At 34.2% G+C, this 12,670-nt stretch overlaps 1 protein-coding gene across 1 annotated transcript; it reads left to right on the forward strand.

Moving 5' to 3' along the window:
- The first annotated feature begins 3,228 nt into the window (after nt 1-3,228).
- LOC110630236 (SUMO-conjugating enzyme SCE1) lies at nt 3,229-7,871 on the forward strand. The gene is made up of 5 exons (XM_021777628.2): nt 3,229-3,479; nt 3,622-3,705; nt 6,693-6,845; nt 6,952-7,065; nt 7,537-7,871. The coding sequence occupies exons 1-5, from the start codon at nt 3,411-3,413 to the stop codon at nt 7,597-7,599; spliced, it is 483 nt and encodes a 160-aa protein (XP_021633320.1). The 5' UTR covers nt 3,229-3,410; the 3' UTR covers nt 7,600-7,871.
- The last annotated feature ends 4,799 nt before the right edge of the window (nt 7,872-12,670 follow it).

Consider the following 12,670-nt stretch of genomic DNA (forward strand, 5'->3'; position numbering starts at 1 on the left):
TAATAGAATGTGGATATCAAACCTCCAATTTCTCATACTTCGCTAACATCCAAAACGACCAAACAGACCCTTTCAAAATTTGTACTATCAACATTTGAACACAAGAACAATGATCTCAATGATCAGAAGGAATTTGACCAGGTACAAATTTGATGAAACCAGCGCGAGACACTGATTCCCACGCGATGGTCCGCCTCTTAGCCCTTTTCGAGGTATTCAATACGCTTGCAAAAAGGTTGTCTAGACGCCACCATTCCATGGGACGTAAAGCAGAAAATCGAGATATAAATATTCCAAAACTAACTTTCCACGAGGGGGTTCAGTCTCCCAAAAAGAAAAAGCTCTCCGAAAGTGAGACTCTCACTCTTCCAAAAACTAAAACTCCAAGAAACTAATCTCCCTCTCATATATTCATAGAAAACCCCTAAAAATAGAGACTATCTGGAGATTTCCTCGTAAAAACTTTATTATTTATTTTCTCTTATTTTCTCTTTATATTAATAAATATCAAATAATCTTTTGATATAACTTACGTGTTAGAGGATTTCCACCGGGAGTATTTCCGATAGACCTTTGACTGTCTTTTTCTATCTCACAAGTCTTTTTTCTCAATATAAGTATAGAAGGACTTAAAGGAATCAACTATGGGTCAATAGCCAATCTATTGAACCAAGCCGCTGCCATGTGTCCACAATTGGACACCCCGTTGGATCTCGCTTCATCAAAGGCCAAAGCTACAAGATGGCAACTTGCATGCACTCCACAAGTAAAGCAAGTGAATAGCAGTTCCAACCAATTTCCATACTTGGGATTTAAAGAAAACTACGTTTTTAATAGGGAAATTTATTATTTGGTGTTTGTAGTACGGGGAAAATCATTAGTTAGACTCTTAATTTTGAAAAATATATTAAAATATTTATGAGAATTTTAAAAGTCTATTAATTAGTTCATCTATTATTTTTTACCATTAAATATTATAAAAAAGTCTAAATTATTTTTAATATAGAAAGATTTATTAATATAATATTTATAAAATTAAGGGATCAACTATTAAATTTTTCTAAATAATATGGCCTAAATAATAAAACGATTAAAACTAACAGAAAACTAATCAGTAAATTTTTTAAAATGTTATAAATATTTTAATATATTTTTTCAAGTTGAGCTACTAATAAATGAATTTTTTTGCATAACATGACAATTAAATTGTAAATTTTCATTTTTAATAAGGGACCATATATTCTCAATCACTTTTAAGGGTGGGTCACCATCCTTAAATTTAGATTTAAGGACGTGAGAGATGCAACCATCAATGAACTTCTAGGAAACCCACCAACAAAAGTAAAAACCACATGTTGCTATTTCTCAATTTATAGGGAGAGGCCCACCCATATGAAAAAAAAACCCAACTCAGTCGTCAACCCTCAAGTGGATGGACCATCTGACTCGAAAAATAGGACCCGATAGTAGATAGAGAACTCTACCTGATCTCACCATCTAGATTACATCCTTCCATCTACGACCACGCAAACTAGTCCAAATGAAACATTAAGGCTTAAATTAACAAAATTATAGTAGTGCATAAACCACGTCATACTTCTTAAAACCGGATTTCCTAAGTTTGTAGACAAATAGATTAGAGAAACTAGAAAAGCTTCCACTATTTCGAGGATAGTAGCATATCAAAATGTTGGATAAAAATTATTTTTTTTTAATATGTATGAAAAAATAAAATAAATAAAAATTATATTATAAAAAATAATATTTTAATATATTACTCTTTATTATCTTACTTTAACTTATAAAATATTCTCTGGCTTCTTTCAAACACACTGTGATAAATCTTTTTCTCCTCCTGCTTCATGATAAATCTATCTTTCTTCTGGGTCCATCATATGGGTCCATCAAATGGGTCTCTCTATATTCTATTTGATAAAAGGACCTGCAAAATAAAGAAAAAAAGTCAGGGGCCTACCGGAAATGTCCCGGTGGAGACCCTCCGACGTTCAAGTCAGATTTTATGAATTAGAGTAGTATTTAGACAAGAGTTGCAGAGAGAAAAATAAAATGGAGTCCAAAAAGGAGAAAAGAAGCCGACCCTCCAGAAAGAGAAGACCCATTTTTTACCTGCCCCGTTCCTGCTATTATGCTACCTGTCTATGTCACTCAGGCTCGTACGTATGGACGTGTCAGACCCACTCTCCACGTCAAGCATCCATTTAATTCTCTCTAGTGCGCATGCGGGGTAGGGCTGCAAGGTGTTTGGGTCTACTAGTCTCTCCCGCTTCACTGGGTTGGACTTCTTCTTATTGGATCCGGGCTCATGGTGGATCTAGCCTACTCCGCGTGTCCGGATCGAGACTTGAAACACTGGATCGATCTTATTTAAGGAGGACTTGATAGGTTTTGAGCCATTATTCTCCTTTTCAGTCCAGCCTCGCTCAGGGCAAAGAAAGCCCGTCGGCCATCGCATTGTTAAAGTGAATGTATATGACATTGCATGGTCTTGATTGCTATTCTTAAGTTCTTATCTCATCTGAATAGGAAAAAAAAAAAAGTTAGATTAATTGAATTTTATTAATTAAATTTATCATTAAGTTATCACAGAATAATAATGCATGCCCTACTTATCACTATCGGCTAGGTTAAGGTCCTAATCTGCTTTATGCGCCCACAGGGAGAAATTCTTCACGTGACGGATCATTTAGTGGCGTGCATCTCACGCCAGCTTACCAAAAAATAAAAAAAAAAAATCGAATTCTTTGACTTTATTTAACCCTTCATTTTTATATTCTAAAAAACCACTAAACGACGAAATGTACCTTCCCTTGTCCAATGACACAGCTTAGATCGTCCCAAGATAAAATCTCCACCGTACAATGCTTCCCTTTGCACAAGTCTTCACGGCAAGGGCAGGTTTGGAATTGTATCAAAATATTTATTATTTAATTTTTATATTATATTGAATTTTAAAAATATAATAAAACATTCATAATATTTATTTTTATTAATTTTATTTATTTAATATTTTATTTTTTATAATTTAAAAACTTTATCAATTAATTTTTAATTTTATAAAATTCTATTAATTAATCTGAAGATATTTTATATTTTTTAATAATATTTAATTATTAAAATTTAAAATATTAAAAATATTTTAATTAAAAAATTAACTAATGAATTTAGTTATAATATAAATAATAATCTTTTTAAGGAAAAAAAAAAAGCGTTATTAGCCGACGAGAGAGATTTCTCTCTCACTCTGCCTCTGTATTTCGCTGCCCTTTAAAACTACCTATCATTTGATGCTGTGCTCAGAGAGAGAGAGAGAAGAGAGAGAGAGAGGGGGTAACGAACATCCGCTGTAGAGAGAGAAACCCTAAAGTCACAGAGGGAAGAAAGATAGAGCAATGTCGGGAGGCATAGCGCGCGGTCGTCTTGCTGAAGAGAGAAAGTCTTGGCGCAAAAACCATCCCCATGTATGAAACACAAGCCTTAGATTATTACTTTTTTTTTGGGGGGGGGGGGGGGTGGGGGGGTTTCGAATTTTTTTTATTTTAGTTTTTGTTTTCGAGGTTGCTAATTTGCTGTTGGATTTGATTTTTAATTTTGGTGAGGTAGGGTTTTGTAGCGAAGCCGGAGACTCTGCCTGATGGGTCGGTGAATTTGATGGTGTGGCATTGCACTATTCCTGGAAAACCTGGTGTAAGTGTTACTTTCTAAAATTTCAGACTAAATTTTGCTTCCAGTCTTACTTTGGTGGTCTTGGTTAATGAGATGATCATATCATTTTTTTTTATCTTCCTTGCTTCGAGAATTTCATTTGGGAAACTTTGCTTCCACATGGTAGGTAATGACTAGAGGAATTGGAAACTGCTAGGAGGTATATATATTGTAAGAGATGTATGTGCTGTATTAAGGGGAAAAATAATTGTTCTAGGTAATCGTAATGTATTTTTCTGGTCGCTTGATTATTCTGCTGTTAATTGAACCAATTTGATAAAATTGTAGTGGGTTTTTATTCGTCCTTTTGGTAATTAACTGAACAAACTTAAGAAAAATTATAGTGCTTGAGGTTGGTTCGGATTCTGAAAGTAATTGTGTTAAATTCCCTGTTAGTTAAATTCCTTGTTTGGGTAGGTAGGGGGGACTTGTAAACATTATCATTTACTTTTATTACTTAGAAGTTGAATTTAATGTTAATATAATGAAAATCTTTTCCGGTCCCATTTAGAATGCTGTATATCTCGATAGGTTTTGTAATAAAGTCAAAATCTTTACTTTGCAATGTCATGTTTAATTCATTCCTTATCTGAAAGGTTGCACAAAGGTCACAACTGGTTTCTGGAATTTTTTGTTGTTTTCTAATAGTTGTCAAGTTATGTCATCCCTTTCATTTCAGTTGCCTGAATGAACTTTCTTCTTGGCATTTTGAAGGGGTACTTGATATAGTTGTTTTACCTAGTTATCTTATTATCCTGTTTTGGGTAGGATATGGCAGGAGCTTCTTTTAAATAGAACACAATTTTGTTGTTTGCTGATTAAAGATGCAGGAAATTAGTTTTTCTTATATTGCAAGCATTGTGAGATACTTGTATTGGTTAATTTCTTAGCTATTGAGCTTGTCTTGATTGCATCAAAAGACATTGGCCTATAGTCAGGATTTTGTGATTGTGACATTGTGTTCGTAGTTGTTAAAGGCACAATCTGCAAGGGGCCAAGAGGTTTGGAGCCTAGGTGCAAGGCAAAGGAGCAAGCCTGAGAGATTTGGCGCAAAAAAAGGATACCTAAAACAATTTAATATTATTTTATTTCATAACATATATAAGGAATAAATAATCAATTTTGAGAAAAAAAGAAGAAATTAACTTTATCTTAAAAATTGGAAGGAGCTAGTAAGCAAATTAATCACCAATTGAACATAAAATGAACAAATTAAACAACTTGAAAAATTGACTCACAATTCGAGTGAATTGAGATTGTCAAGCATGGAGAATAAAAGCAGTTATTAAGTAAAATTTATTGCAATTCAGCCATGTTAGTGCACCAAACAAGATATGCCTTCCCAGCATCTCGACAAGGAAATCTCATTGCGAGGGAATTAATTTAAATAAATTTGTCAAGTAGAGAGTGTAGAGGGAGTTATACGTGTTGTTAATTTTACAGATTAAGAAAAAAAGGGTTGAAAAAAGGCAGAATGAAAAGAGTGGAAGTATGAATCTACTGATGGTTTGGTGATTGTCTTTATGCATGAGAAGTCTTGCCACAGGTGAAGGTTTATGAGGCATGCCGTGTCTCAGCCAGGTGGCTCAGACCCTTGGTCTGGTGTGCCTCTTTGACAATGGAATTAAACAATCTAACAACATATCAGATGCACCTTCACAGCTAACCTAGTTATCATGCTGTTTATTATATGTTGCTATGTTCATTGGCATGTGACCTTTCAGATGATAATAAACCTTAGCACAAGTTAATCATCTCCTTGATTTGGCTATATTCCTTTGTTTTGAAAATACAATTTTGTTTCATAATTATGAGTACTTGTGGATAATGGAGATGGTTTTTTCAATTTACGTGCTTTCATATCCTGCATCTTCTTTTGCTTTCTCTTTTTTTTTTAAAAAAAAAATAAAAAATAAAAAGTTCTTTTTTCGACCAGTGAATTCTTCCCCCTTCCATTTGAAATAATTGTTGTTCTTTGAATTTTAACTTCCTCATTTTAAATTGCAATGGCCATACTCTCTCTCTTTCTTTCTCTCATGCTCTCTCATCTTTCCAGCTTCTTGACATGGAATTGGGTTCCTTTTAATAGCGTCTTAGGAGATTTCTCTCTGTGAGGTAGTTGTGGATGTGGAAGAGATTAAAAAAGTTATTCATTTTGTTGATTTGGTCGTCTTGATGATAACTGACTTTGATGGTATTGAAGTAGATCATGGCTACAAGTTACAATTTCTCACATTACATAGATTCTGTTGGTTATCATTCATCCATTTCTTTAGGAAACGGATCTCTTCAAAAATTGTAAAGGCAGATTTTGCTTAAAACTAAGTAGCTGTTTGACTGCTTTCTGAGTCACCTACATTGTGTGATAAGTTTATTGCCCCCCTCTCTAATGTTTTTCACCTTTATTGCTTGGCTTGGCTTATTCTGGTATTGTTGTGTAGAGTACAAAAGACAAGAAGTTGTACCTGATGATAAAACCACAACAATATCATTGTACAGGAGGTAGTGCCCCTCTCTAGGCACTCTATTCATTGATTTAATACTTCATTTTGCTGGGTGAAAAAGGAAATAATAGAAAATATGATCAAGTCGAACTTCAATTTTCAGTTGTAATTTTAGGTCTTAAGTTGAAGTTTGACTTGGGAAAATGATTTTCAGTCATAATCATACTTCAGATGTGTCTCTCTCACTCACGCTCTGCTGTATTTATATTGTAATGATAATCTATGACCTCGCACGCCCTTGTTTTACCTCCCTCCCTCACTTCCAGGTTCATTTATATTAAGGTATAAAACTTCAAAGAATGTTTAGTTTCTTTTGTCGGGGTATTTTGTTGATCTCTATCTGAAGGTCTCACATAATTGGTAAAGACGATTATAAGGATAAAACTAGTGGTTATATTTTTACCTTGTAATTATATATTCTTGTTGAATTCGATGGATTAACCATAACTTTTTACGGTATTGTAGACTGATTGGGAGGGTGGTTATTTTCCACTTACACTGCACTTTAGTGAAGATTATCCTAGCAAGCCTCCGAAGTGTAAATTTCCTCAAGGTTTCTTCCACCCCAATGTCTATCCTTCTGGAACTGTTTGCCTGTCAATCCTTAATGAAGATAGTGTAAGTACCTTATGCTGCTTTTGATTAATGTTCTGCATTTTCTTTTTCTGCTAGTGCTATGAAATCTCTTTGCTATCTAGTATACTCAGAATACTTTATGGTGTAGGGGTGGAGACCAGCCATCACTGTGAAGCAAATTCTTGTGGGTATCCAGGACCTGCTGGATCAACCAAATCCTGCTGATCCTGCACAAACTGAAGGCTATCATCTCTTTATCCAGGTATGCTGACTTCTGGTCAAATATGATGATTTCTCTGATGGAATCATCACACTTTTTTGGTCTCCATCTGTATTCATGACAGATTGAATTCATTAATTTATTGTAAACGAATACTAGAATATTGAAGGTTCTGTTCTAAGGTCGGAAAATCGCGGAAGTATTGGTTATCTGTTGATTTGTTTTGATAACACAAAAAGGTGTAGAAGTTCTTCTGCAGAAACTTTATCATTCCATTTCTGATGTGGACAGCAAACATCACCTTGGTTGTGTTATTTATGGCATATGGATGTCAAGAAGACCTGTAATAATATAATCTGATGAGTATTTTAAAACATTAGAGTGGATTGATCATGTGCTTGAGTTTTGGGAAGACTAAAGAGTTGGTTGTTTGAACAGGGGGGCTCAAACAGAATTATCTTCGCAGTTATTGTTTTCATTATTCTAATGTGCATGAACTTGATTTAAATGCAGGATTCTGCAGAGTACAAGAAAAGGGTTCGCCAGCAAGCCAAGCAATACCCTCCTCTCGTCTAATGTGAAAACATCTTTATCTAGGAACTGCTGGTTCTTCGTAACTGTTAGTTGCCGGGCAATTGTGTAATATTAAACTAGCTTTTGATGAAAATTGTTGGCACTTGGTAATTGTCAGTGGCCTTGTGTGTGACTGCATGGTTGAACTGGTATTTCAGCTCTACAGATTTGGGTTAACCTTTGTTGATATGTTATAAGCACTACCCCAGTCAACCAGTGTTACCCATTGGTGTTTATACCAGTTAAAATCTAAAACTTTCGAAGTTATATCGCAATTTCTTGGTGTGATCGAAATCATAATGTTGAACTTGATAATTTGGAACTGCACTGCCATTTCTTTCCTCTCAAATAGATGACAAGTTAAAGGGCCTGTTCGGCGTTCTACTGTTTGTTCAGCTTTAGGCCTGTTTAGTTCAAACTTCCTAGCTACTTTACTTTCTTGAAGTAAAAGAACTAGTTTCCTTAAATTTAGGGGAAGTTGGGATAAAATGCAAACAAAATAAGCTGGTTATAATATTTTTTTAGAAATTTGAAGTGTGGATGCGCATCTTGGAATCTAATAGAGAATGGCTGAAGAAGATCTATGTTGCCTAGGATGGAATGTTTGTCTTGCATGTGTTTCTAGTTAATTATTTTATTATGGGGGTTCTATGAGGGTTGAAGCCATCGGAAATAGGGGTGAGCAGTATTCGGTTTAGATCGAAATAACTGACCGAATCAATTAATTTCAAAAATTTAGTTCGGTTTTTTTTTTCGGTTCGGTTCGGTTTGAAATTTTTAAAAAATCGGTGATTTCGGTTCGGTTCGGTTTTAGACGTAAAAATTTCGATTAGACCGAACCAAATCGAAATCACCTATACTACGTCGTTTTAATAGTTCCCTATTCCCTATTTCCCTTTCCTGCCCTAAATCTAAAACAAATTTCTATCTCTTCGTGCGTGCTGCCAGTGCTCCTGCTCCATCTCTCATCTCTGTCCACTCTCCTCTCGACTGGACTGATTCACCATCGGCGTCGGCCGTTGCTTTCTATTGGCTCTCCACGCGTCGTCGGGCAGTCGACAATCTCTCATCTCTATGCTCTGCTCCATCTCTCATCTCGCCGCGAGATTCTCGTACCTGTGCCTCCACTCTCCTCTCGACTGAACTGATTCACCATCGGCGTCGGTCGTTGCTCTCTATCGGCTCTCCACGTGTCGTCGGGCAGTCGGCAATTTGGTCGTGCTTATTCCACAGCCCTCAGTCCTCTCCGAGTCTCTGTGTCGCGCTTCCAGCCATTCACGGTTGAACTTGAGTAAACTGTAAAAGATAAGTAAATATTTGTGATTTGCTGGTTGAACTTGAGTAAACTGTAAAAGATAAGTAAATATTTGTGATTTGTTGTTAATTGTTGAATTTGTGTACGTTTGATTGTTGAATTTGTGTGTTGAATTTGTGTGCTGTTGATTGTTGAAGTTGTGTACTCTTGATTGTATCGATTTAACCGATCGAATTGACCAAACCAAACCGAACCGAACCAAATCGATTTGATTCGATTATATCTCTTATTCGGTTCGATTTGATTTATATAAAATACTGCAATTCGATTTTCGGTTATTTCGGTTCGGTTTGGTTCGATTTTAAACTGAACCGACCGAATGCTCACCCCTAATCGGAAACTGCAGGAGATTGAGAAACCACCTGGAACTTGCATTCTCTTCTTCCCAAGACGTTTGGCATACGATCCGTAAAGCTCGGTGATAACCTATAAAATACTATTCTCCCTAGGATCATGCCTCATGTATCCACAGTTGTTTGTAGGAGAGAGTATTTGATGGTTTCAAATTGAACTAAAATCGATAAATTGAAACATTGAACTCATAAAAATATCCACTGAATTCGAATTGAAATAGAGAAAAATCAAATCAAATCGAATTGATTCAGTTTGGTTTTGAATTCAAAATCGAACCATCTATTTAGCAATCGTTTGCTTCAATCCAAAATTTCTAGAGATTTTTAGTCTCAAACCATACAATCTCTTGCCTAATTTTCTAGAGATTTCCGGTACCCAAACCACAAATTTTCAATATTCAAAGCCATAAATATAATTTTGACTTAGAAATAAGTCAGTAGTCCTAAATTTAATCAATAAAAATCTTAAATTAAAATAATATGATTCTAACAAATCTAATCAATCTTTCATCCATATGAATCAATACCAAAAATAACAAGAAAAAATTCAACAGATTCCATCAATAAATATTTCACATTTTAGTACCTAAATCGACAAGAACAAAGCATGCACAAGAACAAAAAGAAAAAGACAAGGAGATGATTGCAGCAACATTTTGTGGTTTGGACATGACTCCACATCTGGATCAGTGAGCATCAACGACAACGATTTGAGACTTGAAGCTAAGGTTGCGACAGGTCTGCCATAGGGATAATAAGGTCTTCGAGGAGGGATGATGTTGTATCTGTGAAAGGATAGGAAAAAAATAATAACAAGAAAAAAAAAATAAAAAAAAAAGACGTGAATAGAGAGTCTTTATCGATTGAGAATCTGGAAATTGAAAATGATAAGGCTCAAGGTTAAGGAAATGGGAAAGGATAAATATGATATATATATAACGGAGTGTTAAAACGATGTAAAGAAAACTTAACCGAACTGAAAATTAATTTTTTAAAAAAATTAATCGAATTGTATTGATTTAATTAAAAAATCGAATTAATTAACTGAATTGGTTTGATTTAATTTAATTTTTGAGTTTAAAATGAAAATTACTCGGCCTAATTGTATGATACAGGTAAGGCAATTTAGAAATCCAATTAGGAGAATCCAACAACAAGGAAAATTAAGGCATCCTATACACTCTGATCCTTAATGCCAAGTCAGGCCATACAATGCACTAAATATGTGTGCTCTAACTGTTCTGATTTTTCATATATCAGGGTTGGAGTATGGTTTTAGCCGATTTAGTATTAAATAAATCAACTAATGAATTGAATGAAATATTTCTGTCAAAATTATAAGAGAAATTTACCTGACGTACCTTGTATGGAAAAGAGTATAAGAACTTCATTCACATAGTAAATTTAATTTTTATTTTATTTTTTTCAACCTCATAACTCACTCTGCAACTCCATAATCTTAAACTTCTTAAACGCTTAAGACTCAGAACTGTTACACTCTTTATTAACTAAGCTCATTCAATACCTCTCGCTCCCATTCAATATTCAACCCAAAAATTTCATAACATTCTACGTGTTTTGATCTTGATACCCTGTAGATCTACCAGGCATCACCACGTGGATTTCAAACTATAGTTGCTTAAGCATTTCTGATTGTCTGTGATGCTGCCCAATAGAATTGAAGAAGGAAGTGCCAAACAACTGCATAATTCCACGAGTTAATTGGATTTTAACCCGGTTTCTTTCACTCTAGAGTTTTTGTTTGGGTCGTTAGCTTATGTATTTTGGGATGATTTCCAAGTCTGCGAGTCATTTTCTTCAAATCTTGTACTATGGTTTTAGTCATGTAGTTTTTCTTTTACTAAAAAATGGGATAAGTGTTAAAAAAAAAGTCTAGTAAAAAGAAAGGAAGTTTGTGAATTTCCATTTCTTTTACCCCAATTAAGAATTTTAAGAATTTACTTTAATTTGTTTTTTTAATAATTCTTTTGTTTAAGATAAAGAAATTCTTTCTAATTTAAAAGAGTAAAAATATTGTATATTTTATAAGAATTTATTTAAATTTGTTTCTTAAGAAAAAATAACCTTTATAAATAGTAAATAAAAGTTAATATATTATAAAAATTATATAATAATTTAATTTATCTAAAATTAATATACTAAATTATAAAGTCCGATTAGCCGATACAGTAATTCCACAATTGATTTAGCAGAATCACTTTACAGATTTACCCCTAATATTGGTTTATACATTTGCCCTCTATTTCTACATCAATTTCCTTTTCTGTCCTCGGCTTGCGTTTGCTGCTCATGATAAAACGACGTCGTCTTTTGCTTGCTTTTTCTTTTTTCTTTTATCTTCCGCTTCTTACTAACCTTTGGACCCTCCTGACAAAATGATGCCGTTTACTTTTCTTTGTTCTTCCTTCCTTCTTCTTCTTCTTCATATTTTCTTTTTATCTTGCAGCAAAAAAATTAATTTAAATAGTGTAGCCATTGAAACTCATGTATTAACTTATTCATTTCTTGGATTATGTTTTTCATGGTGAAACGACATTGTCTCCTGCCTGCTTTTTCTTTCTTCTTTCATCTTTCGCTTCTCACTAGCCTTTGGACCCTTACTTTTTCTTTGTTTTCTTCTTTGTTCTTCCTTCCTTCCTTCTTCTTCTCCATCTTTTCTTTTTATCTTGCAGCAAGAAGATTAATCTAAATAGTATGCTCTTCATAGTGAAACAACGTCATCTCTTGTCTACTTTTTCTTTCTTTTGTTTTTTTTTCTTTCTGCTTCTCACTAACCTTTGGACCCTTACTTTTCTTTGTTTTCTTCTTTGTTCTTCCTTCCTTCTTCTTCTCCATCTCTCCTTTTTATCTTGCAGCAAGAAGATTAATCTAAATAGTATAGCCATTGAAGCTCAAGCATTAACTTATTCATTTCTTGGATTATGCTCTCAACAATACACCTATAAATTTATCAAACCATTTAAGCAGGGAGATTTATCTGTGCACCTATGGAAGCTCTTGCATCAGCTCACTCACTTCATACATAATGATCTTGACAATACATATGCCCATGAACATCTCCACTGGCAACTTATCAAAATTAAAATTAGTGCAGCCATGGAAGCTCATACATGAACTCACTCATTTCATACATAATGATCTCAATGGTACATGTATAAATAAACTTACTAATGCCTTACAGAGATGATGATATACACCCATAAATTTATCAAACCATTCATGCTAATAGTGCAACTATCAAGAGGTTTTGTTCATTAAGCAAAGAGATTTATCTTAATAGTGATGCACCCATGGAAGGTCATGCATCAACTCACTCATTTCATACAAAAGTACATGTGCCTATGAACATCTTGCCTAGCAATTTATCTAAATTAAAATTAGTGCA

The sequence above is a fragment of the Manihot esculenta genome, chromosome 13 (genome assembly GCF_001659605.2).
Source record: "Manihot esculenta cultivar AM560-2 chromosome 13, M.esculenta_v8, whole genome shotgun sequence".
Classification (NCBI taxonomy): domain Eukaryota; kingdom Viridiplantae; phylum Streptophyta; class Magnoliopsida; order Malpighiales; family Euphorbiaceae; genus Manihot; species Manihot esculenta.